This window comes from Numenius arquata, chromosome Z (genome assembly GCF_964106895.1).
Source record: "Numenius arquata chromosome Z, bNumArq3.hap1.1, whole genome shotgun sequence".
Lineage (NCBI taxonomy): Eukaryota > Metazoa > Chordata > Aves > Charadriiformes > Scolopacidae > Numenius > Numenius arquata.
Window position 1 is genome coordinate 65,704,951 of NC_133616.1, and position 25,141 is coordinate 65,730,091.

Sequence of the window (25,141 nt, forward strand, 5' to 3'; positions counted from 1 at the left end):
GCTCAAACACTGGTGTCTTACCAACACTGTTTTAGTCAAACACAAAACACAGCAGCATATGGGCTACTATGGAAAAAATGAATTCTAGCCCAGCCAGTACACCTACTATAACAGTTACTGATAAAAATAAACAGATACTGAGTTTGCAGAGTATCAACTGTTCTGTTCCCTGTCCATTGGAAAAATGAAGGTAAGATAGCAGTAGTTCTCAAAATAATTTGAATTTGCCATCTTAAAAAACTGGTTTAAATAAAAATCAACTGACATACTATGGATATGGAAGCCTTGGAGGAACAAACATGGACAGCAATTTATTTTTCTAATAAGAATTACAGGAATTTTCTTTTTTGCTCATTTTAGGAATTCAACCAGTGATGCAATCAGAAAAAGAACCAAGATTCTGTAATAATATATTCCAATTTAAAATATGAGTTTTAAATAGGTTTTCAGCTCCAGAGCCAAAAGTAATGACAATTTATATCAAGTACAATACAGTTACTTAAGGCAAGATTATTGGAATTCACCATTCCAGACACGACATAACAGAGCACTGTTACACTATAAATGTTTGAATATCAGTTTTCCCTGGAAAGAGGGATTTATCAGCATGAATGTCAAAGAAGCTGCAGTAGAATGTTTCTTTAAAAGCAGAGTAAGGATGCTACTTCTTCAAAAAGACCAAGGCGGAGTCAGGGCTCTGCTGCTGGGAGGCTGCCAATTAACAAACACTGCACACTCAGGATTAAAAAACAGAAAGTCAGTACATTTTATTACAAGTAGATGTTACAGGAAAGTACACATTCCCTTCTGAACATTTAGTCATCCAGTATCCAGCTTGCTGCTGTTGGTATCATTTACACTTTGCACCATTTGTTGTCCATTAGATGAAGTGAAAGTGGAATATATAAATAATGTTGAAGTTTTGGGGGCTAAGTGACAGACAGAGCAGTGCTATTACCAAAAGCAAGACAGCTTAAGAAGAACAGAGTTCTTATGATGGGATACAAAAACACAGGACTGGAAGGAAGTTTGTTCTTCTAGTGAAAAGCAGAGATTTATTACTTAAAAGCATAGAATACACTGTCAAAAGTGCGCTCTGCAAAACTACTGTCCTGTAATCTTATGATGGGATGATAGCTAGAAAAAGGAGCATGTCTCATCTGTGCCCTGGACTGTCAACCTCCGTATCTGCATGCTAAGATTTATACCGCCCTCCTTAGGCGGCTCTTGAAAATGGGACTATTGTAAACATTGGCTAGGTAGGAAAAAAACCTTACCGAGAACTACTGCATACTATTAAAGACAAACAAACAAATCCTATTCTAATCTTTCTTCTTGCAAACTTCACTGTTCTTTCAGAGTACACTCCTGAAGACTGGGATAAAGACCAGAAAGTGAGCAACTCCTAAAAACAAAGCACGGTAAACCATGGAAATTTTTTTAATGCTAAGGGACAGGAACCCTCTCATGATTAAAAACACTGTGGGAATAATTATGTGATCCAAACCCCTAATTTTCTATTATCAGTCCTGGAATACAACACAAGAAAATACAAATCTACTAGAGCTAATGCCTGGGGTGGGCCTGATGGTTTGTAAGTCACCAGAATGAGAAAAGGGATCTTTTTATTACTGTAAAAATCAGGCATCAGAAATCTTGAATTTCATATGCTTACTTCGTAAGACTACTTTTATTTCATAAAAATGCTTTTAGGGAAGAGACCCAATATGTAGTATATAATTAGACTAGATATTATAAGGAAATGCATGATTTTCTTTCTACAGCTACCCAGCATACTAAGTGCATGTTCATGACTTTACAGACAGGAACCTGGAATTACCTCTTCTCTAGAGGCCAGCCTGGAGCTAATCCCATACCAGCACTTAACATGCCAGCACCTCCTGTCACAGCACAGCAGTGTCTTCTCGAACACACCTCCCTCCCTCCCTTCCACCTCCTCTACTGCTATCAGCCACTCACCTGAACTCCCACAGAAAAAAATCGCCAATACCACCTAGCACAGAAACAGCACCTCCATGATTTCTGTCAAGTCAGCAGGAAAGGGACCCTTCCCACATGCTCCCTCCACAGCCTGGATCTGCTACGCACCTTCCAATCCGAGGACAGCTGGGATGCAGCAACAGCATTACCCCTTCTAAAAACCTTAGGTAAATTTAACCTTTACCGATCTAAGGAACAGATTTTTTTCATTTTAAAGCAGGAACTGTGTTTATCGTTTTTGCTTCTTAACCTCATACCTCTCATTGTCCAAAAGCTGTACCAAATAACCACATCTGTGCTCAAGGCTCCTAGCACAGCTACAATTAGTGGAAGTCAATAATAGTCACTATTGGACTTGTAATACATATATAACGTATGCATTTCTTTTAGAACTAGGTGAAACATTCCTCTGAGATGCTTAAAGGTGCAACTTCATTAGTATTCTGTACTGTCTTATCTTCAAATTAATTTCACAGCTTCACATTGTATACAGAAAAAGAAAGCCAAACTTACCACTTTTTCTAGCTTTACTACTTTAGAGGGATCTATTTCTAGGATTTGCTGGACATTGCTATCTGAAATTATCAGGACAGCACTCCAAGAAGGTCAACCTTGTATTTTACAACAAACAAGAGCCATCCACTATTCCCCAGGTGAAAAAAAAGCAAAAGTAAAGATGTTAATATCAATAAAAAAAAACTAAAAACTCACTCACTGTCTTCTGTGGGAAGGACCTGCAGGGAATAAATCCATTCTATTATATCATCTTTGTTCACCACATCTAAGGAATCCAACATATCCAGACCAGAGAGTGCGAAAAATGCAATTGTCAACCTAAAAGAAAAAGATAAGACTTATACTTCCCACCAAAAATATCATGGGGAAATTAACAAACGGTTGCAGAAACAGAAATACCTATGAATTCCCAGCCTTTGACAGTGGTGCAACACATAAAGTCTAGCTCAGAAAACATGAAATTTATCTACTGGATAAAATTACATTCTTTGTAATGTAAATATTTCTCTGTCTCAACAAGGCTTTTCATATAAGCTACCCCTCCTTTTATATAGTAATGATATGCCAATTCAGACATTAACCTAAGGGCCTGCTTACATGAAAAAAAAAACCACTACAAAGTAAACTAGGTTATTAACATACGGAGCACTAGTTCTCTGTGATGAATTCTTACATGAGCAACCCCTTAAACACACAGTAAGTGCAAGGTAATCCCGAACTGCAGTACGCCGTCTCCCATTGTGTCCTAAACCCAATTTCAGATGCTTAGAAGTTTGGTGTCAAACAGCAAGGCTTCCTTTGTAACCAAACAATGTATAAATAGGCACACAGGATGAATTACCATCTATCTAGAGGTATTTATTTCTTGTCCTTTGGTATGAAGAAGCATAGATAACTAACTTAATTAAATATCTAAAATTAAGCATGTCAAATCCAAGTGTAAAATACAGATGTGCAGTAGCTAGCATGCTGAATGTCCTTCTTGCCCAGAGTTCGTTTCCTTCCATAAATGCTTGCTACCATACCTGTTAACCAAAATCTTATTTGAGGGTTTTGTTTTTACCTCAAACCATTGCAGTCACCTAGCTTACAGCATGGCTCCTCATAGACAGTTGCATTACTTGCTCTGACAAAGTACCAAAGCAACAGCACTAGGTTAGGAACTTGAGATAGCTTGCTATGAGAGATAATGTTCATGAAATGGTACCTTGGAAGTTCTGACACAGATTAAAATTAGCTGGATGTATATTTACCACCCACACTTGCATCTGCCTGTCCCCCTTCTAGAAATTCCTGCTCTCCTTTCACCAGATAAGATGATGGATTGTGAAAGAGCTGCTACGCAGGCAGAAACTAGTTTAGCATGCTAAGGAAAACCAAGAGTTAATGCCAGCTTTCCTTAGGAGACAAAGTTATAATTTGCAGTTACCTCACAAGCTGCTGAGCCACCTTGGCCATGAGTAGTAGGCACCTCAGATGAGGAGACAGATGTGGACAGAAACCTCTACAGCTGTTTAATTTCTGCATCAGAACCACAAACAGTAAGACCAAAGAAAATTGGTGATGTGAGTCAGCCCAAAAAGAATTTGAAACACCTCCGAAAAGAATTATTCTAATTAAAACACACAGCCGAATGATGATGCAGCAGACACTGATCTCAATAAAATGGAACAACCTCAAAGGGTGACATTCCTACCAGTGGGCTGACCAGCTGCTATAGTCATCATGTGGTCATTCACAAGCAGAATTTAAGTCAACAACTGCTTCAAAACTGTTATCATCTAGGATTACATCGCACAAGCAGTGGCCAGAACTCAGTTGAATAATGGTGACTTATTAAGATGAAGTTACTTGATCTTACTTTAACACTCAGTTTTTGCATTGCTTTTCACAGTGCTCTTACAAGAGATTTTAATCTATGATCTGCTTGAATCCTGAACACGAACACTCCCTCTTCAAAGAATCCCTCCATGCAACTCTACAGTCCTTGCAAAAAAAAATTAAAATTAAAAAGAAATAATAATCAAACACAGAATAGTGTAAAGCCCCCTTACAGCTAGTGCCAAAAGAAAGTTTAAACTTACTTTGTAATCACTGGATTTCCAAATATGTCTCTTCACTACTATTATTATTACAAATAAAGGTTTTGAGTACAGAGAGAAAAAAGCATGTTTCACACAAAGGTATTTCTACATGGAACAAGAGTATCTTTTAAGCCATCTGATGACTAAAAAAAATGTCTTTCAAAGTGCAAAATTAACACTTCAAGGCTTACACCAACTTTTGCCACTGATCAGATCTGTGTAACCTAAAACTCACTCTGCATAATAACTCACTATTTCAAGCAAAACCACTACTTTTTATAAGAAGTGAGGAATTTTCTGTTCTGTTACAGTAAACTATTACTTTGAAACCTTGCACATATTTTCTGATTTTCACAAACACTAAGGTTGACAATGTTTTACTGGAACTACTTAAAGACATTTTGACACTATATTACTGAAATAAGCTACTTTCCATGAGGCAGAAACAACACATGAACTCCCGCACTAGAAACTGCTGTCAACTACGTCCAAAATCACAAGGCTGTACACGACAGACTACAGTTAAAAATAAATGTATCAGATAAATGGATGTAAAAAGTGTTTTTACATAAAGTCAAGTTTCAGTTTACGTATTTAGAGTGGATTCCCTGTGTTATTAGTACCTGCATGACTAAGGAACAGCCAGTAGAGCGTGTTGGAATTCACATATGATGTACAAGAACATCTGGCACCACTGCACACAGGCAAGTCCCGATACAGCCACCTTAGATACTGCATCCTTACTCCATATGCTATCCTGCCTCACAGAAAATTAACAGACACATGTTCTAAGACTAACAAAGACAACTCTTAGCAGCACCTTAGCTGATACATAGCATTAAATGTAAAAACTTCATATACAGCAATTTCCACAGAGGCTAGCGTTTTGTAAGACAATCCCCAAGTTTAGCATCACTTCTCCTGTATCTTTTCTTCAGGCTCTGCTGCCTGTGTATTAATTTAGGAAGTCAAGCATCAAAGTTGACAGCTGAAATGAATTTAACTGATCTACTGGAAGCTTACAAAACACCTATCATTTGCCTTCAGTTCCCCTCCAAGACAAGCAAGCAAAGACATTTCTGATGACAGATTCAGAGCTCTTCATCTTCAGACATGCAGAAAGACTGCAGTTTCTTGGCAGAATTCAGAAAACATTTCTGAAGTGACTGATTTGAGAAACCAAATAAGCATGCTATGATGAGCACCATGAAGTACCACAATCTGAAAGACTTCAAAGACTAGAAGAGTTACATTCTCCTGGAAAACCTCACAGTACTGACTGTATGAAACACTATCAACCAGATTACTGAAAAACTACTGTTGCTGATGCTGCATGCAGTAACCACAGACAAAAATAATGACGAAGGCTCTGAGCCAGTGAGTACAGAATGTGAAATCAAATTTCTTTATCATTGCACCTAATCCCTAAGTGTTTGACAAACTACAGCTGAAGTGAAAATGCACCAGCACTGTGTGGAAAATTTCATCCTCTACTACCCTGCCTGGTGACAACAAATGCAGTTGTTTCTGCTGCAGTGCCATTAACAAAAACCAACTCACTGACAAATTATTTTTTTTTTTTAAACAAGTCTCTTTTTCATCTAATTGAGTTTCCCCATCTAATTCACCATGGAACCACAGAAATGCAGGAACAATAGAGGTAAGAATAAAAGGATAACAGCATTTCTTTCTGCAGCAGTACCGGCTCAGGAGGCTTGCTGAACTCAGTGACCTTGAACTTGTCAAAAAGGCAAACTTAGTACCCTCAAGGTCAAACTATGGAAGAAAGATTTATGGTTCAATGCCCTGCTTAGATTTTCTTAACAGACGAGTAAGAACATCTGCAGAACACCGATTTGAAAATCAGTGTTAAGAAAACTGAAAAAACCTCTGGCTGAATAAAAACGTCATGACTACAAAAAATGTATGAATTATGATGACCATGATTTTTATTCTAAATGAAAGTTTAGACTGTGCTCATCAGCCAAAAATTAAGGCATCCTGAAATAGTTTCAAACTGACAGTTCAATTTTTCAGAAAGCAGTATATTTTCAGTGTTGCACAGCCACTATGTACAATACACTGGGCACTGGTTATTTTATGTATTGTGGCCACAATGACCACACATTAATTTCTCAAGAGTTCTCAAACAATTACTGTTATTATTAGCATTATTCAGTAAGATTGGGAAGGACCCCATGTAAACTAGAGCCTCTGTTTCAGCTCAGTGGCAAACTGCAACAACTTGGCAATGTAAATCACAGAACTAAAACGTCCAGGTTAAGGGTCTCCTGAGATCACTGGTCCCACCTTCTGCTGAACTCAGGGCCTTAAGTAAGATGACCCAGGACCCTGACAAGCCAAATCTTCAAGGGCCACTCCAGCACTTCACTGGGCAACCTATTTGTGGTTTACTGCTCTAATCGTAAAGAACATTCTTCCTACATCAAGACAACTTTCCCTGAAGCAACTCATTCCTGTAGCCTCCTGCCCCATTACCCTGTGTGAAGGGAGCACCTCCATCTTTTGCTGTAACTAGTTTCTTGGTAATGGAAGACCGTGATCAGATCTTCCCTCCTCTAAACTGAACAAATCCCATTTCTTTAGCCTTTCTCCATAAATCAAGTGTGGCCAAGGTCAGCACTTTGCATTATGATTCTAATGACTCTACTCATGTTATTGTAACTTTAATGCCTAGAAAGATTTAGGAATATGGCATGCCTAGGCTTCCTCCTGCTGTCATTTAAAATAATTGACAAGGTACACCAAAACATAGGCTAATCCTTAATGAATAAATAATTTACATCCCTGAAATCAGAATTTCCAACTTTCCTTTTTAATATAAAGTTATCTGTTATTCCACACAGTTCGGCACTATCCATACTAGTCCTTACACATTTTTGCCAAGTGTTTGTACTCTCAACTGAAAAAGAAAAAGCTTGATTTAGCAGGAAGACTTGATCAAACCCATTAAGCATTCTTCACAGCATGACCTGCAGATTACACAGTGAAAGCATCTAATGTTTATATCGGTTGAGTAAGAGATCAAACCCTCTACATGTCTCCAAATTTGTATCAAGTACAGCTTGACAACCAAATTATTAATCCTCTTGTGCCTCAGATGTAACTGACTACCTCACATGAAGGCTTCAAGAATCTGAAATAATGCATTCTGAAGCCATTACAGGGACAAGTGTGAAGTGAGGAACACATTTCAATAGCATTTTAACTTTTATACTAGCTAATGAAGATTTAAATTATTCCTGTTACATAAACAGGAGTCTTCTGCATGCTGACTTCAAGCTACAAAAGGCTTAAGTCACTTATTTGAAAATCGGCTTCCAGGGAGGATTAAAAGAGTGAAGCACAGGACTGAAAATAGATTAAAAGGCTCAACAAGTCTTCCCTCGTGGATACCGTGAGTTTACGCGAGCACAAACTAAACCTCTACACCCAACTCGTATTTTTCGGCGGCGGCCCGCTGCTGGGCAGACTGGAGGGCAGCGCTCTCCGGCCGTTCCGCCGGCCGGCACGGTGCGGTGCTGCAACCTGCCCACACCCGGGGGGGCCGGGCAGCCCCCCGGGAGGGATTTCCCCTCAACGCCACTGCCCGCAGCCGCGGAAGGAAAAGCCGCCACCTCACCGAGACGGGTGCCGGGCGAAAGGCAACAGGGTCTATCCCGTCTTCCCACCGCCCGGCCAGAGGGCGAGGGGAGCGCCACGACCCCGGCAGCCAACCCGCAGGCGGCTGGGCCCGGTGGCGACCCCCGGCCGGCCGGCCCGCCCGCCGCCCCTCGGCTTTAGGAGGACCCCGGCCCCGCTACCTGCTGGTCTCCAGTGACGAGTAGCGCTCGGGCAGGATCTGGAGGCAGCGCTGGAAGAACCGCACATGCCGCTCCCGCAGGAATTCCAACCGTTCCGGCTCTGGCGCCGGCTCGGTCTCCCCCGAACACGGCGCCGCGTCCGCCATCTTGCCCACCGCCCGCCCCCGGCGCGCACCGACTACATCACGCGCGACAGCGGCCACGCCCAGCGACGTTACGGCCGACCAGGCCCCGCCCTGGGGGGAGCAGCCGCCGGACTCCCAGCGCCGCAGCCGCGGCCCGGGGGAGGGCTGGTGGCCGCGACGTGTGTCGCCGCCGCGGCCCGGGGGAGGGCTGGTGGCCGCGACGTGTGTCGCCGCCGCCGTCCGGTGTCAGCCCGCCGGGAAACGCGTTTTGAAGGCAAACGGAAAGACACGCCGTCACGCAAACCCCGCCAGCCTCACGCAGATGACGTTTTAAATCCGTCACTCAAAAAAATACAAGGGTAACGCGTGTCATTGTGTCAGGCGAATTTAGTGACAAGTCCCGAGGAGTGCTGGCCGCTTGGCAGGCAAAGGGAGCCATCCTCCCGCGACGGCTGCTCATCTGCAGCGCTTGTCTCCAGGCCGGGGCAGCGCTAAAAGCAGGGCAAAAAAAAGCATAATGAGCTTATACATAACTCTGGTTTTGTCGTGCTTCACATCCCGTCGTTCTCCCCCTCACCTACTGGGAACAGGTGAAGGCCGTTGGGGAGCTGCTGGTGCCATCCCTTCCATGTGTTCCTGCCAGCCCTTGGTAGGCCTGCGCAACTTGGACCTGTCACTGGTGACATGAATCTCCACCTCAGAATCAAACAAAAAAAAACCAAAAAAATTGGTGGTTTTCATTGGTGACAGAGTGCGTTATGCAGACTCATTAGGTCTTCATCATATGAAGAGGTGCAGAGCGAACAGAACACCGCTGGGCCCGCCAGCCAGAAAAAGACTTCTCCCTCCACAGTCACAGAAAACAGCAGAAACACGAAATCAAATAATTTTAAAAGGTCAAACTCTTAAGAACCCAGACAATGTTCCCAAAATTCTTCTGGAGAATTCTTCTGGAGGCCAGCCTCCTTATTCAACTAAGGGTAGAAAACCATTTAAAAAGCAGGGAAAAAAATGCCTGTACAGCAGTTTCTTTGTGTAAGCTATAGGCTTTGCCCAGAACAAATACTGTCAGGAGATAAGTAAAATCTCTCTTGCCTTTTTTTTCTAAATTTTTTTAAACACATGAACAACTATGCCTGCTGCATTTTTGTTTCCTGTTAACAAGTATGGCTTCCTATTTAAATTTCTTTTTTACTTTATGATCATTTAGGTAAGTAAAAGTAATCACTTTTTAGATCAGTGAGGGAAAAGGTTGTTTACACAATCACACTGCAAACACCTCAGATTAAAACAAAAAAATGGTAAATTACCTTCTCTCTTAACTTTGCCAACCTTTTTTCCTTTTTTTGTTTCTCTACTTCTTTATCTTGCTTTTGTAAAATCCTTAGCTCTAGTTTATGTAGATCCTGAAACATACAACAAGTGGATAAGCAAACTTCTCTTTGGAAGTATACCAAATTATATGAAAATATATATGCAGCTTTTTCACAGTTAATTTTTTTTTTGTTTAGAAATTATTTTGTCATATTACACAATAAAGTTACACCAGGTAGCTACTTGCTGTAGCTTGTCCTGCACAAACAAATTATAGTTACACAGTTTTGAAAAAAAAAATAGATTGCAGTAGTTTAATCTCCGTTTATAAAAATTAACTTTAGTGTTGTCCTGGTTTGAGGTAGAACAGAACCTCTTCTAACTCTCTGACAATATCGGTTCTCCAGTAATCAGACTTACGTTGATATGGGATCTAACTTGACCTTACAGCTACTAAAACCTGCAGGATCTTCAAGCATCTCTTTTGATTTTGTATCTGCATACAACAATGAAGTCTTCTGATGTTTTCGATAGTATGGAGTGCAGCGCAGCCCAAGCTCTTTGTCCCAAACATTTTCACATTGAAGTAAATAAAACTACTTCTATATGTAGAAATAAATAAGGACTTGAGTAATCCTGTAGAATTTAAATACTGAGGAAAAGGAACATCTTTGTCTAAAATAAAGTTTCATATTGTTTCTTGTATGTAACAGATGCTGTTATTCATAGTGAATCAAAAATAGATTTAAATGAATGAAACATGGATTTTTAAAAGTTTAACAGATTATACTGTAGGAGGAAGTAGGCGAATTTAAAACAACAACATGCATAACTGGAGATGTAATTACGCACACGCTCTTGAAACTTAGTAATTTCCTCTGCAGCAATTCTTTTCCTTTCCTCCTTTTCAGCTTCCTGTCTCTTCTCCTTTTCAAGCTTTTCCAGTTCCTCCTTTGCTTTCTTCCGCAAGGCGTACCTTTCCAACAGTAACTTCACATGGCGTTGGCGCTGGCGTTCATTTCGTTGCTTTTTCTCCTTTTCTTCTAGTTTTAGTTGTGATGCTTGTTCCATTGCAAATGCTATTGCTTTCTGTTTCTTCCATGCTTCAATTGCTGCTTGTTGTCTTTTTCTTTCTTCTTCTGCTTTTTGCTTCTGGGCTTCTTCACGCTGTAGCCATTCTTCCTTGAGCATTTTTTCTGATTTCTCTTTCTCTTTCAAGTTTCTTTCTTTTTCTTGCTGCTGCTTTTCTTTCCACTTCTTAATTGACTGCAAGAGAACAGCAGGAAATAAAAAAAGGTTTTCATTAAAATTTTACACATTCCTGTTGATTTTGTCTGATGAAAACCTTATGTTTATATAAGGTTTATAGGAATTAGAAGTCTTCTAAAGGCAAACTATGGATCACACAGGCAGGTTTACTATGTGCCTGCTAAAATTATTTAAGTTATGGCATTCATATTAACATTGGCTAGTTATGAATGTTGGTGTAATAGGCTTTTTTAATGCCAGCATATTTCAAGTCTTAATTTTTTTCTTCAAATTAACAACTCCACCTACTATTTTATAATTCAGTTTTTATGTCAGCATATCTTTTATTACTCAGGTGGATAGTTCTTGAAGGAATCATAATTGTCTATGTCAGTATGGCACAGGTATATTGCCTGTATGGTGGGACAGACATTCTTAGGGACAGATGTAACAAGAACTGCAATTTCATACAGGATCACTTACTGCTCTGGGATTGGCACCTAACTTGCTGGACCACTGCCATCAAAAGAGTTTTTAATATACTTTGGCAATACACAGCCAACTTCCAGAGGCACAATTACAAAAATAAGAAATGCATGCACTTTAAAAATAAGTACTTTTTCTTAAAAGTTATAATAGCCCTAGAGGGGTTATTTTACCTCTTTCTTTTTTTCGTGTAAAATTAGAAATTCTTGGTACCATTTTTCATGCTGTTCAATATCTTCCTTTGTTCTTCCACAGAGATATTCAAGGGCTTCATCCATGTAAGACAGCCTTCCTTTGTGCTTTGTCCGTATTTTCAGAAAATTTTGATGATCATAATCATCCCAGCCTCCTTGCCTTCCTCCTGTTCGCTGAAGAAATCTTTCAAACTCTACTACTTCTTCAGGTAGATGATTTTCCAGTGTTTTATCAACTGAGACCCTGGCTGATGGTAATTTCAAAACTTTTTCTGTTGTTGAGCTGTCTAACGCCCACAGTTCCACTTTTCTCTCAAAGGCACTGAGCTCATTAATGGCAGTTTTTTCTTCCTTCAAAAGCTGTTCATATCTGAAAAGACAACACTGAGATGTCAGAAAAGAAATCCACTATTCATTGTTCATTCACCAGAAATGAATTTTGGAATTGTTCAACACCACACAAAAGCTATTCTTCGAAGATTAAAACTGAAATGGTACGAGAGATGACAGTACCGTTGTAATGATCCCTTAATAAAGCACTATACAATCACAATTAAGTTACCCTCTTAGTGAAAGCGTTTATGATACTCAATTAACAACTAACTCAATCCCCTCCTGACACCCGTAGACGGAAAGGGAAGAAAAACCACCACCCACTTAAAAACCAAAACAACAGCAAGAACAAAACCCCCACAATCTAATCTCTTCTGCAGCCTTTCTCTGAAAAGCCTTTTCATAGGCAAACGTTTGTTACACCAGATCACTGCAACAGCTATATAAACAGACTCTCTAAAAGGCTGTTTATCAACATTCTAAGGTTGATAGCTTGAGTTTTGATTTACATACCACAGGAATCACTATCAAAAGAGGAAATCAAAAGAATTGTTTACTTGATTAATGCAAAGTTTTCACTGTGTCTTATGAAAGCACTTTTTCTTGTAGCTGAAGCATGTATAAACATACATTTGCCTCTGTTCCTCTTTGAAAGCATTGATTGCATTTTCAACTTCTTCCATCATTTCCTTGAGCTTGTCAACAACTAAAAAGGAAAAGAAAAGAGGATATAACTTAAGAAGTCCACAGTATTTACCAGTAATTCAGCACTACCCAGAAATGTAGGCACTTGGAGAGACCTCTGGGACACTTTTATTTCAGTGTACAAAAAAGCATGCATTTCCATCTCAAACAGCCTTAAAAGACAGATTCTCATTTATTCAAAAGGTGTGATTTCACAGTGATTTAGCTAACTGGATGCAAATCCAGTATAAATGTTTATTTCCATTAAACAAGTCTCATTCTGAGTAATCTTCAACTGATTTACAGAGTAAGATAGCCTTATCCTAAAAAGCTTCCACTTTTGTTTTTTGTGACAATGCAGTTAGTGACTTAAGAAGTACACTCAAGTATTTGGTTTATACCAGGCTGTAGCAATCCTATTTAACCTACAGGTCACTAGCTTTATAAAGCTGACAAAGAAACATCAAAGTAAGACTTTATTCTGTACAGTCAGCATACTGTAGTCCTGATAAGGAGAAAGACAGTAAGACAGCTGTCTAGGGAAGATCTATTTTGCAATGGTAGAAAAAAGTTTTGTACTGTTCTAAACCAGCACACATCCCTATGGACACGTTGAAGATACAGTTTAACTAACCTGGCTTTAAAAAATAAAAAAATAAATTGGTACAGTTATGTCTGTATATATACCTGTGTATCTAACTCAATTCAGCTTTCACGCCTTGTTAGTTCTTGGTATCTTTGTGGACAGCTTTAGGGGATAATGCATTTTTTATAGAACAGACACGGAATAAATGAAATGAGATGCATCTAGCTCTCAACTAATAGGGCTTCAATCAGAGCTCCACACAAGACAGCAGAGTATCACAGAGGAATGGTTCTGTCAGTACCTATTTCCCAGAAGTTTCAAAACATCCAAACTGAATGAGTAGTTGCAGCATTTTCCACAGAACATTCCAACTTACACTTAAAGCCATGTGGACAGCCGGAAAAGAGTTACCTGTAGACCCTACTCTGTGACCTCTTACCAGATGAAAGGAAGGGCATGTAAATGGCACTATAATACTAACTTTATTTTACGTAAGGCAAAGAGTTACATATAGAAAAGAAACAAACCCACACCACTTCTAATATAGACTCAGTTTCTCTGTTTCCATGCGGAACTGCAGCATCTTTCACCATTTCTTACATTTCTGCATTCTTCCCTTCCCAGATTCCTGGAAAAGCTGACAGACTGGAGAAGGAGTATCCCAAGTATGCAGAAGAATCACAAGCCCAGCTGTGCAGGAAACCTGTCTATAGAGGAAAATGCTTTTAAATCTGTCATCACAACTTACATTCTGGTGTAGGCTTCACGTCTTTTAATTGTCGCTGAAGTATCTTCACATTATTTTGTATTTTTGATAGCTGCTGCAGGATTTTAGTTTCTGTTAAATAAAATAAAGTGCTGATAGTTCTAACAGTTTCTTTATGCATTAAATTCAATACAAGAACAAAAGCAATGAAGTGTCCAAAATAAACTGGGGATTTCATCTAAATGGGGACACAAATTATCAGAGTCACAGAATCTTCATGGTTGGAAGGGACCTTTGAGATCATCAAGTCCAACCGTACACACACACCAAAAAAAAAAACAAACCAAAAAACCCTACCACACCAAAAAACCCACAAAACAGAACAGCCAACCCAACAATCTCGGGCACTAGAGCATGCCCTGAAGTACCACATCTACACGTTTCTTAAATACCTCCAGAGCTGGCGACTCCACCACCTCCCTGGGCAGGCCGTTCCAGTGCCTGACCACTCTCTCAGTAAAGTAATTCTTCCTAATATCTAATCTAAACCTCCACTGCTGCAACTTCATACATTTCCTCTGGTCCTGTCGTTATTCACCTGGAAGAAGAGGCCAACACCCACCTCTCTACAACCTCCTTTTAGGTAGTTGCAGAGGGCAATGAGGTTCCCCCTCAGCTTCCTCTTCTCCAAACTAAACATGCCCAGTTCCCTCAGCCTCTCCTCATACGACTTGTTCTCCAGACCCCTCACCAGCTTGGTGGCTCTCCTCTGGACACGCTCCAGCAGCTCAATGTCCTTCCTGTAGTGAGGGGCCCAGAACTGAACACAGTACTCAAGATGAGGCCTCACCAGTGCTGAGTACGGAAGCACGATGACTTCCCTGCTCCTGCTGGCCACGCTATTCCTGATACAAACCAGTATGCTGCCTTACGTTAAGCCGGCTGTCCACCAATACCCCCAGGTCCTTTTCTGCTGGGCAGCTTTCCAGCCACTCTTCCCCAAGCCTGTAGCATTGCCTGGGGTTGTTGTGACTGAAATGCAGGACCCGGCACTTGGCCTTATTAAACCTCATCCCATTGGCCTTGGCCCATTGATCCAACCTGTCCAGATCCCTCTGTAGAGCCTCCCGACCCTCAAGCAGATCAACACTCCCACCTAATTTGGTGTCATCTGCAAACTTACTGAGGGTGCATTCAATCCCCTTATCTAGATCACCAATAAAAATATTAAACAATACTGGCCCCAAAACTGAGCCCTGAGGGACACCACTTGTGGCCAGCCGCCAACTGGATTTCACCCCAGACCAAACCCTCATGTTTGATCATAAGAAACTGCCACAAAACTAAGCATTTTAGCATGACTGTAACTGCATGTAGCCGACTACATGGGCCATGTATCTCCCGACACAGCATCAACAGATTTTAAAATTAGTAGCTCCTAGTTCTATAGGGGTCAACAGGATAGTCGTATCTAGATTAAATCAGTTTGGTGGCTTTTTTTCCCCAAGCCTTTTATCAGGGGTCCGGAATTTGGAGAATATTGCCTATGCAGATGAAACCTCCTCTAGAATTTTTAGGAAGACTTTGACCTAGGCCTCAAAACACTCAGCAATGAAGAGAAAAGAAACCTGGAAAGTGTATGTGAATGTACTACTTTAACAAGATTTATTTATTTGCTGTGTTAACTAAAGTAGAATCAATGTTTTCACGTCCTCCAAGCATGCATGCACTTACTTGCTTTGTTACCACTTGGCTCCTCATCAGTCCATAATACAATTCTAAGGAGGATGAAGATCTGGATACATCTTAGCCACTAAGAAGTTGCATCTTCTATCCTAAAAGATTTGGTTTATGGAATACCAGAGTCCAAGACTTAAATGTAACAAAACATAGCTAAGACATGACCCTGCTAGTTCCTGCCGAGACCACAGAAAGTGTAAAAGCACATGGGTCATACTGAAAGACCTGAACATAGTAAATGGCAATTTTGGGGGTTCTAGTACACACCCTAAAAGACCATACTCTAACACTCCTTCACATCTCCCATGCAGTGCCTCACACCTCTCATCTCTGTCCTCTTTATTATCTCACAACAGTATCTCCATCCATACTTCCATCCTCCCTTCTTACCTCGGAAAATTTTCTGAACTTTTTAGCTTAGTCATTCCACAGAAATATTTACATTTCTTAAGGTTTGCAAGATGTAAAGGATATGATGTTTCCTTAATTAAAAGACATATATTAAAACACAGAAAAATTTGTAAGGTGAGCATATTTTTAGTTGTCTTTGCGCATCCTTTCCCTTCTTCAACTTAACTTTGTTTGGATTTTCTATATCAGAAGGCACAGCATGATTTATTTGATTACTTTTTACAGAATCTAGGTACTGTGATCAGGGAGTTACTTTTTTTCCTGAAGTATTTCATTAGTCCGTAAGTGGAACTGATACTGTAGGACAGACTGTGTACCATCTCACAGCACCATTTAGACTATGAATTCATTATCCAAGAATTTGAAAGATGAAAAAATAGAACCGTTTATTTATACACAGAAGTATACTTAAAGGCAGCAATCAGTGTGTGAAAAGCTTATGTTGTGGTAAGTATGTATTTATTGTACCTTAGCTGGACTACATTAGATTTTGCAATACACACACAAAATTGATTCCAAGTTTCTAAAAGAGTAACTTTCCACCAAAGTTTTTGTGGGTTGTATCTGCTATGTTCAAGATCAAAAGAAAACAGTTAATAACACAGAAGGCTCAAAATGTTTATGCTTCTGAATTTTGCAAGTAAATTGTGGAAGTCTTCTTTATAACCAGTACACGTGGTGAAATACCACATCATCAGCAACTACATTCCATCTAAACTAATCTCTCTGTACTACTGATTACTAAACCATTTAGAATCATAGAATAGTTTGGGTTGGAAGGGACCTTTGAAGGTCATCTAGTCCAACCTCCCCTGCAATGAGCAGGGACATTTTCAAATAGATCAGAGCCCCATTCAACCTGACCTTGAACGTTTCCAGGGATGGGGCATTTACCACCTCTCTGGGCAATGTTCTGCTATTTCACCACCCTCATTATAATAAGTTTCCTTCTTGTATCTAGTCTAAATCTTCCCTCTTTTAGTTTAAAGCCATTACCTATCGCAGCAGGTCCTGCTAAAAAGTTTATCCCCATCCTTCCTGTAAGCCCCCATAAAGTACTGAAAGCACTTCTTAAGTACTTCTTTTCTGCAGGCTGAACAACCCCAGCTCTCTCAGCCTTTCTTCATAGCAGAGGTGTTCCAGCCTTCTCATGATTTTTGTGGCCCTCCTGTGGACCTGCTCCAACAGGTCCATGTCTTTCCTGTGCTGAAGACTCCAGATCTGGACACAGTACTCCAGGTTGGGTCTCACGAGAGCAGAGCAGAGGGGCAGAATCACCTTCCTCATCCTGCTGGCCACAATTCTTTTGATGCAGCCCAGGACACTGTTGGTTTTCTGGGCTGCAAGTGCACATTGTGAGCCCATGCCCAGCTTTTTATCAAGCCGTAACCCCATGTCCTTCTCGGCAGGGCTGCTCGCAATCCCTTCGTCCCCAGCCTATATTGATACTGGGCACTGCCCCAACACAGGTGCAGGACTCTGCACTTGGCCTTGTTGAACCTCATGAGGTTCACATGGTCCCACTTCTTGAGCTTATCCAGGTCCCTCTGGATGGCAGTGCCATCCCTCAGGTATGTCAACTGCACCACTCAGCTTGGTGTCATCCGCAAACTTGCTGAGGGTGCACTCAATCCCGCTATGTTTGTCATTGATGAAGATACTGAACAGTACTGGTCCCAATATGGATCCCTGAGGGACACCACTTGTCACCGATCTCCATGTGGACATTGAGCTGTTGATAACTACCCTTTGAATGTGACCATCCAACTAACTCCTCATCCACCGAATGGAATTCGGTCACAGAATCACAGAATGGTAAGGGTTCGGAAGGGACCTCTTGAGATCATTTAGTCTTACCCTCCAGCCATCAAATCCGTATCTCTCCAATTTAGAGAGAAGGATGTCGTGGGGGACTATGTCAAAGACCTTACAGAAGTCCAGGTAGATGACATCTGTTGGTCAGTCAGGACTTGCCCTTGGTGAAGCCATGCTGGCTGTCTGGAATCACCTCCCTATCCTCCATATGCCTTAGCATAGCTTCTTGGAGGATCTGTTCCATGGTCTTCCCAGGCACGGTAGTGAGGCTGGAATGTTGCAATGTTTCCCTGAGGTTGCAATGTTTCCCTTTTTCTAGTCACCAGGGGCTTCACCTGACTGCCATGACTTTTCAAGTATCATGAGGAGTGGCTTGGCAACTACATCAGCCAATTCCCTCAGGACTCTGGGATGCAAGTCAACAGGTCCCATAGACTTCTGTATGTTCACGTTCCTCAGGTGGTTACTTACTCTTTCTCCCCTAGTCCCCATCTTGCGGTTCATCCACTTGAGAGGTATGGGGAGAGAGTCTGCCAGTGAAGACTGAGGCAAAAAAGCTGCTGAGGACCTCAGCCTTCTCCTTGTCCGTTATTAACAGTATGACAGTCTTGCTCATCAGGGGGAATATGCTTTCTTCCTTTTCTAGCCAACAAACCTGTAGTAGCCCTTCTTATTATTCTTTGCATCCCTTGCCAAGTTCAGCTGTGCCTTGACCTCCTGACCCCATCCCTACACAACCAGGCAGCATTCTATACTCTTCCCAGGGTACCTGTCCCTGCTTCCACTGCCTGTGCATCTCTTTCTTGCTCTTGAGTTTGACCAGCAGGTCTTGACTCATCCATGCTGGTCTCTTGCCCTCCTTTCCTGATTTCGTACACCTGGGGATCGAGAGCTCTAGCACTCCGTGGAAAGCATCCTTCAAGATCTGCCAGCTCTGTTCTGGCAGCTTCCCTTGTCCCTATAGCTTCATTACCACCCACGTGGAAGAGTAACCGTGGGCAATAGTCTGTGGGCTGTACCAGGCTAGGAAGTTTCCTAGTGGTGTCCTTAACCCAGGCCACAGGGAGGCAGCGGACTTCCCTAAGAGGAGGGTCTGGCCAGCATATTGGACCATCTGTTCCGCTCAAAGGGGAGTTGCCTACAACTATAACCCATTTTTTCTTTCTTGTGGAGGTGGTTGTGATACAGGGGGTAGGCCTTTCTGAACTTGGCAGCACCTCTGGTGAAGACAGACTGTCATCCACATCATCATCCATTGACTGTCCTTCTACATCCATAGCCTTGTACCTGTTGTACAGAGGCACTTGGGAAGGCGAGGTGGGCAAGGAGACGGTTTTCCCGCTGCCCCAAGCATGGACTTGCCTCCATTCACTCCTCTTATTGAAGCTACTGCCTTCAGCCTGTCAGGGGCAGGATACAGGATCCCCTTGATCTTGGGTTTTTCCGGTTATTGTTCCCATTTCTGACTCAGGGAGGGCAGAGCATGGTTCCACCAGTCTATCTCTCTTGAACTCCCTGATGCTGCTTAACCTTTCTACTTCCTCTTGTAGCTCTGCAACCAGGCTGAGCAGATGTCTACCTGATGACACCTCACACAGCTGTTGTCACTACTGCCATCCCTTACCAGCGAAAGGCTCTGGCACTCCCTGCAGCCAGAGACCTGGACTGCATGTTTTTGTGCAGTAGTGTTTCCTGTTTAAACAAACAACAGTAGAGTGAAAAAAAAAAAAGCAAACAAAAAAACCAGATAAAATGCCACTTACTTTCCGTTTTCCTGCTGACAGTCATGCTATGTTCCAGTTCCTCTAGCATGCTGTATTCTACTCTGAAATCACTCTTCCTATTGTAAAGATGTCCATTTTTGTCTTTTTCTGTATTTGCAAGCCTGGAAAAAGAGATTGCCACACTGAGTAGGACTCCAATACTTAGCAAAGCCCTAAGATTTTCGAAGGTTAGTATACAGCTGAGGCTATATCAACAGGCCTGTCTTAGATTTTATACAAATCACCAGTTTGTTCCTACAGCTGTTTTCAAGGAAAATCTTTCTGCAGTTGTAAGACTACACTCTGAAGTAACCCAAGAACTTGAATAAAAGAAAGAAATTAACAAGGAAATTACCTCACTGACAGGCAGTGGTCCACACTTGGAATTGGCCTGAAATTTTATCTATATGCTCACTATCAGGGAGCCTTATGAGAATTTTCATTGGAAAGCACAGGGAGAGAGACAGGCTGCATTAATGCAGTTGTACACATAGATGGAGCCACAGCACAAACATTCCCTCAAGTACATTCCCTCTAGCCTTAACACTAGTAATAATGCTACTGTAACTGCAGATTCAAATTCAAGTTCATTAGCATTTAAATAACTTAAGATATTAAAGTAGCTACCTTACTTACCGACTATGCATTATGTATGGTTCAGAGAGCTATGTGACTTTTGACTTCTTACTAAGGTACAGAGACATCAGGTAGGATTCCCAATGTTAAGCAACAAAACCGACAGCCCAAGAAACCCTGTTCCTCAGTAGCAGTTTGGTTCTTCAGCAGACTATTGCTGCTATATGCTTCAACCCCCTATAAGATGCAGTTTATGGTTCACAGTTTAAATGCTTTGCTGTCTGCTGGAATTCACAGACCAGACCCAAGTACCAAATCTCACCACACAGTACGCTAGAAGCCTTCAAAGCACAATAACTACAGAAGGACAATGCGCCATAATTAAATGGCATGCCTTGTTTGAAGCTGCTTGGGAACATCTACATTAGCCAGCCGTCAATTTTTGAGCCATAACTAAAGATTCAGAAAAACCAAGGAGGAGCTGATTCAGTCAGGCCGTGTAAAACACTCCCATGAGACTTAAGTGTGACTGTTCATTCAGGATTCACAACTACAAACCTCTCCTTCAGCCACGTGGCTAAGTCTGCTCTTCCTCCTAAAGCTCATCCATGCGAGAAACTTCCCTGTTCTTTCAGCTGCCAGCGTAGTTGTTACAGCACTTACTCAAGATGTGGGGAAACAGATTTAAATCACTTCTGTACCCGAGCTGTCTTGAACCCTCATTTTTCCAAAGCAGTGGCCTAGATATTCTAAAGTGCTTTCAATCTTCTCTGAGGAAGCTTTTTAAATGCTGCTGCAATTCCCCTTTTGTTGCTATGTCTTAAGAGCTTTAGGTTCTTAGAAGGCTAAGCACAGCTGAGCGGTAAAACTGAAAACTCAAGTATGCCACGTGCACTTTCTTTTTCATGCATCTAGTAATCTAAAAAAGATGATGGACCAAAGTCCAAATGGTAATTACAACAACAGTGCATTTGGAGCTCATAAACCTATCCTGAATGACTGTAACAACGACAATAATCTGCCTGAGCTCCTGAAAAGGAAATCTCAGCCTAGGGGTTTCATTACCATAAATTCTTACCTTGAACCAGGAATTATGTTACCTCCAGAACAGCATGAAAATATGATGAAGTGTTTAACTTACTGGATTTTTAGCTTTTCTGCAGTTCTTATGAATTCAACTTTCTTAGCTTTTTCATCCTTCATCTTCCAGTCCTGAAATTGTCGACCAGTACCTGCAGTACTGGAACAGCTGTCATTCTGTACATAATAAAATCAAGTATTATTAAAAAACAGTATTTATTTTTTAAATGCAGACAACACCATGGTGCAGAATAACAGCTTTACTTCAGTTTCATCCTGGCACAATTAAGATAATTTTAAGTCACACAGGTATAAAACTGGAGTGATGAGTGACGGCAAGATGATGACTGTACAAAAAAAATGCATTCTTCAACAGAAAAATTGAAAGACTGCAACATCAGCTTGCTTTAACGGAGGCAGCTCACCACACTGCAATACTAAATCAAGGCCACTGCCTCGCCCCTGATGGCAGTCAGTCTCTGAAGAGTCAGAGGATCTCCCTACCTGACCATAAGCAGGTAATCTACACTAGGCAGATTACCCCATTTCATCTTGCTCAAGAAAAGCACTAGCTTAACTTCCGAAATCTGCTTAAGGCCCGTTGCGAAGTGCCAACGCTTATTCGCAGCTACCCTGAACACCCTTAACATAACCCCTGCTCGGAACACAGATGATGAAACTCCCTGTTCAGGTTATAAAGCTACCATTTTGTGGCCAGTCCGGTGAGCCCGCACCGCTTCCTACACAGTTCTTTTTAACCTTGGTCCCTACACCTCCTACGAGGCTGGAACTCCTCAGCGTCCGCCTCCCGGCAGGCCGCAAAGAGTGGGACCGGGGTCCTCTCAGAGGGGGGGTCCCCGCAGAGAGAGGGGGTCGCCGCAGAGAGAGGGGTCCCCGCAGAGAGGGGCTGTCCCCGCCAGCGGGTTGGGAAGCGGCCCCGCGCCGCGCTGCGGCCTTTACCTGTTGCTGCCCGGCGCCCGCCGCAGCGACGGCCGTTGCCAGGGCAGCCATGTTGGCGGCGGCGGCGCTGGGGTGTAGCCCGCGCGCCGGCGGTTTAAGCCTCCCGAAATCCTGGGATTTCGACAGGAAGAAGGCGGGTTTAAACGGCTGCCCTGTGTTGTCCCAGCCAAGCGGTGCCTGTGTGAGACGTGCCGCCGTCTTGGAGGGGGGAGGTGCTCTCTAGAGTGCCTGCAACCGCGGGAGGCGGTGAGGATTTGGAGAAGACAGCGGCCTCAAGAGGCCCCAGGCTATTCTCCGATGCTGTTTTAAAGTCCTCTGAGGTGGCCTGAAGAGTCGGGGCCGTAGTCTGGGTGTCACAAGTAGGCGTCCTGTCAGAGCGACATGCTGAAGGCCCAAGTGGACAGCACTAGCCTGACCTGTGGGCAGTTGGGCAGCCCTGTATATGGGGATCCACCAAATGTATGGCAGCAAGTGGTGCTTGCTGTAGGGTAGCACTGTGTCCCCGCGCTTCCCTCAGCGGCTGGTGTTAATTGGGAAGAGCCATGCATGGTTGTAATTTGGCTATGACTGATTAACCGTCTTGCGATATGATTTAACCCCCCCCTTTTTTTTTTTTTTTTCCTTTCTCAATTAGTGTAGCATGCTTGTTACAGGCTTTGGTTTCATTTATGTCAGGATTTAAGGTTTTGTATTGATTGCTTCCTTCAGGAAGACCAGGGTATATCATAATTGCCCTGACAGAAAAAAAAAGAGTTTCACTTTATTCAGTACATTTTTGGGACTCTCAGGATCTTGTTTTTCTTTCACATATACCAATCAAACTTTTAATGAGTTGCCAATTAACATTTCTGCAGAATAGAAATAATCTATTCATGCAGTGGCTTTGCTAGCTAAAGAGATTTTACAATCTGGTGTTTTCCCAGCTGCAGAACACAAAAGTGTTCACAGATGCTAACCAAATGGCCTAAGCTGAAGACATTTTATTGCCTAATTGGTGTTTTTAGGAGCACTTTCCTGATATATTTTTCCTCTTTATATTTTATGACTGCGCTTACATTTGATTTCTTTGTGTTTGCTGAATAGAAATTAACAAGTAAAGGAGAACATTTCAAAACCTGAAAATAGCCATCAGCATAAATTAAGGAGGATTGTTCTCACAGATTGCTACCTGAAATGGCTTGTGAAAGCACTCTCTCCACAGCAGTGTTTCAAAGTCCTCGTTGTCTTTTCCTTCACTATTGGATGTAAGAGAAAAAAAGTGTCTTCTGGAACATGTTTGTACTTGCTGTTCTTTGGTGACTGACAGCTCTTCCATGGTTTCTGTTATTAGGATCAGCCAACTGATAACTGGTCAGGGACTGCTCCATATGAAGGAGCTGTTTTCAGCAAAGCATTTTAACAAAGTGGATCTGGTCATAGTGTAATTCAGATACTGTTCAGCGGTTCACCAGTTCCTAGATGGTCAATCTATTTTTTGCCACACACTTTACTTGTGAGTTACTGAGAATCCTGAGGAGTTTACAAAGATGCCCTGGAAACCACGTGCAGAGGTATTTCAGGTATCGGAGCAGAGCTAGGCTTGGCTAGTTCTGGCTCTAAGAACCAGAGGGGTCAGGCATCATGTTGTGGTACTGGTATAAAGATGAACCCTGGCTTTCAGCTTGGCCAGGACATTACTTCATTCCCTCTATGGAGCAGGAGTAGAACCAGGATATGCTAGTGGTGGGTTGGCCTTGACTGGCTACGAGGAGCAAACGAAGAGGCTCTATCCCTCCCCCTCCTCAGCAGGATAGGGGGAGAAAATAAGATTAAAAATTCATGGGTCAAGATAAAGGCAGTTTAATCATTAAAAGCAGAGACTGTGCTTGGAAGCAAAGGAAAGCAAAAAGATTTATTCTCTACTTGCTGGCTGTCAGCAGGCAATCTCCAGCCACTTCCTGAGAAGTAGGGCCCCAGTATGTGTAGGCATTGCTTTAGAAGACAAACACCTTAATAATGAATGCTCCCTCCCTCACCTCCCCCTTTTCTTTTAGCTTTTTTTGCTGAGAAGGCATCGCATGGTATGGAATATCCCTGTGGTCAGTGTGCGTGAGCTGTCCCATCCATGTCACCTCCCAACCTATTGGCCAGCCCAGCCCACTGGCTGTTGGGGGAGTATTGGAGAGACAGCCCCGATGCTGTGTGAGCACTGGGAAGCAACAGTCCAAGCACTGGGGTGGTATCCCCACCCTTTTAGCTACAAACAGAAGCACAGATCAATGTGGACTGCAGTGAGGAGTGTTAACTCCATCCCAGCCAGACCAAATACAATGCCACAGTTGTTGGGTGGCCTCTGTGCTTTTTGTAAAGAGCTAATCTAGATCCAGAAGAAACAAGCTAGATAATTACATAGAGTAATTACATCCTGACCTCTCCCACATTCTCTCTTTCTCAGCTTAGTTGGGTGTTTGAAGTTAGCAAATCCCTGACTTGTGTGTGTATTTTGCTTCATAAAAGCTTTCAAGATTTTGCACAAAAATAAAGCATGGGAATACACCGTGAGAAAACAAAGCTATTAAAATTTAAAGGAACTAGGTATACATAGAATAAAAAAACCCCCAAAAGAGAAAAAAAAACCCTGTTAACCTGGAAGATACAATGCCAGCAATCAAAGAATTGATCACAGCCACTCTTCTTTATGGAAGAGGACTCATCT

The 25,141-nt window shown here is 42.1% G+C and overlaps 2 protein-coding genes across 3 annotated transcripts in view; both read right to left on the reverse strand.

The window, feature by feature from the left end:
- PGGT1B (protein geranylgeranyltransferase type I subunit beta) overlaps positions 1–8,826 on the reverse strand; it is a 39,609-nt gene extending 30,783 nt beyond the window's left edge. Inside the window, exons 1-2 of one of the 2 annotated variants that reach the window (XM_074166192.1) lie at positions 8,426–8,826; positions 2,717–2,835 (exon numbers count right to left, since the gene is read on the reverse strand). In XM_074166192.1, the coding sequence (XP_074022293.1) occupies positions 2,717–2,835; positions 8,426–8,571 (265 nt within the window). In that variant the 5' untranslated portion in view covers positions 8,572–8,826. The remainder of the gene's footprint in view (positions 1–2,716; positions 2,836–8,425) is intronic. The other variant, XM_074166193.1, reaches the window with a different exon arrangement.
- A 2,087-nt stretch (positions 8,827–10,913) lies between these two features.
- CCDC112 (coiled-coil domain containing 112) lies at positions 10,914–22,684 on the reverse strand. Its single transcript, XM_074165815.1, is given in 8 exon segments — positions 10,914–10,943; positions 10,945–11,130; positions 11,772–12,162; positions 12,756–12,831; positions 14,144–14,233; positions 19,831–19,952; positions 21,548–21,663; positions 22,447–22,684. Coding segments are annotated over 8 exon segments (1,062 nt in total). The 5' UTR covers positions 22,498–22,684.
- Positions 22,685–25,141: the final 2,457 nt, after the last annotated feature.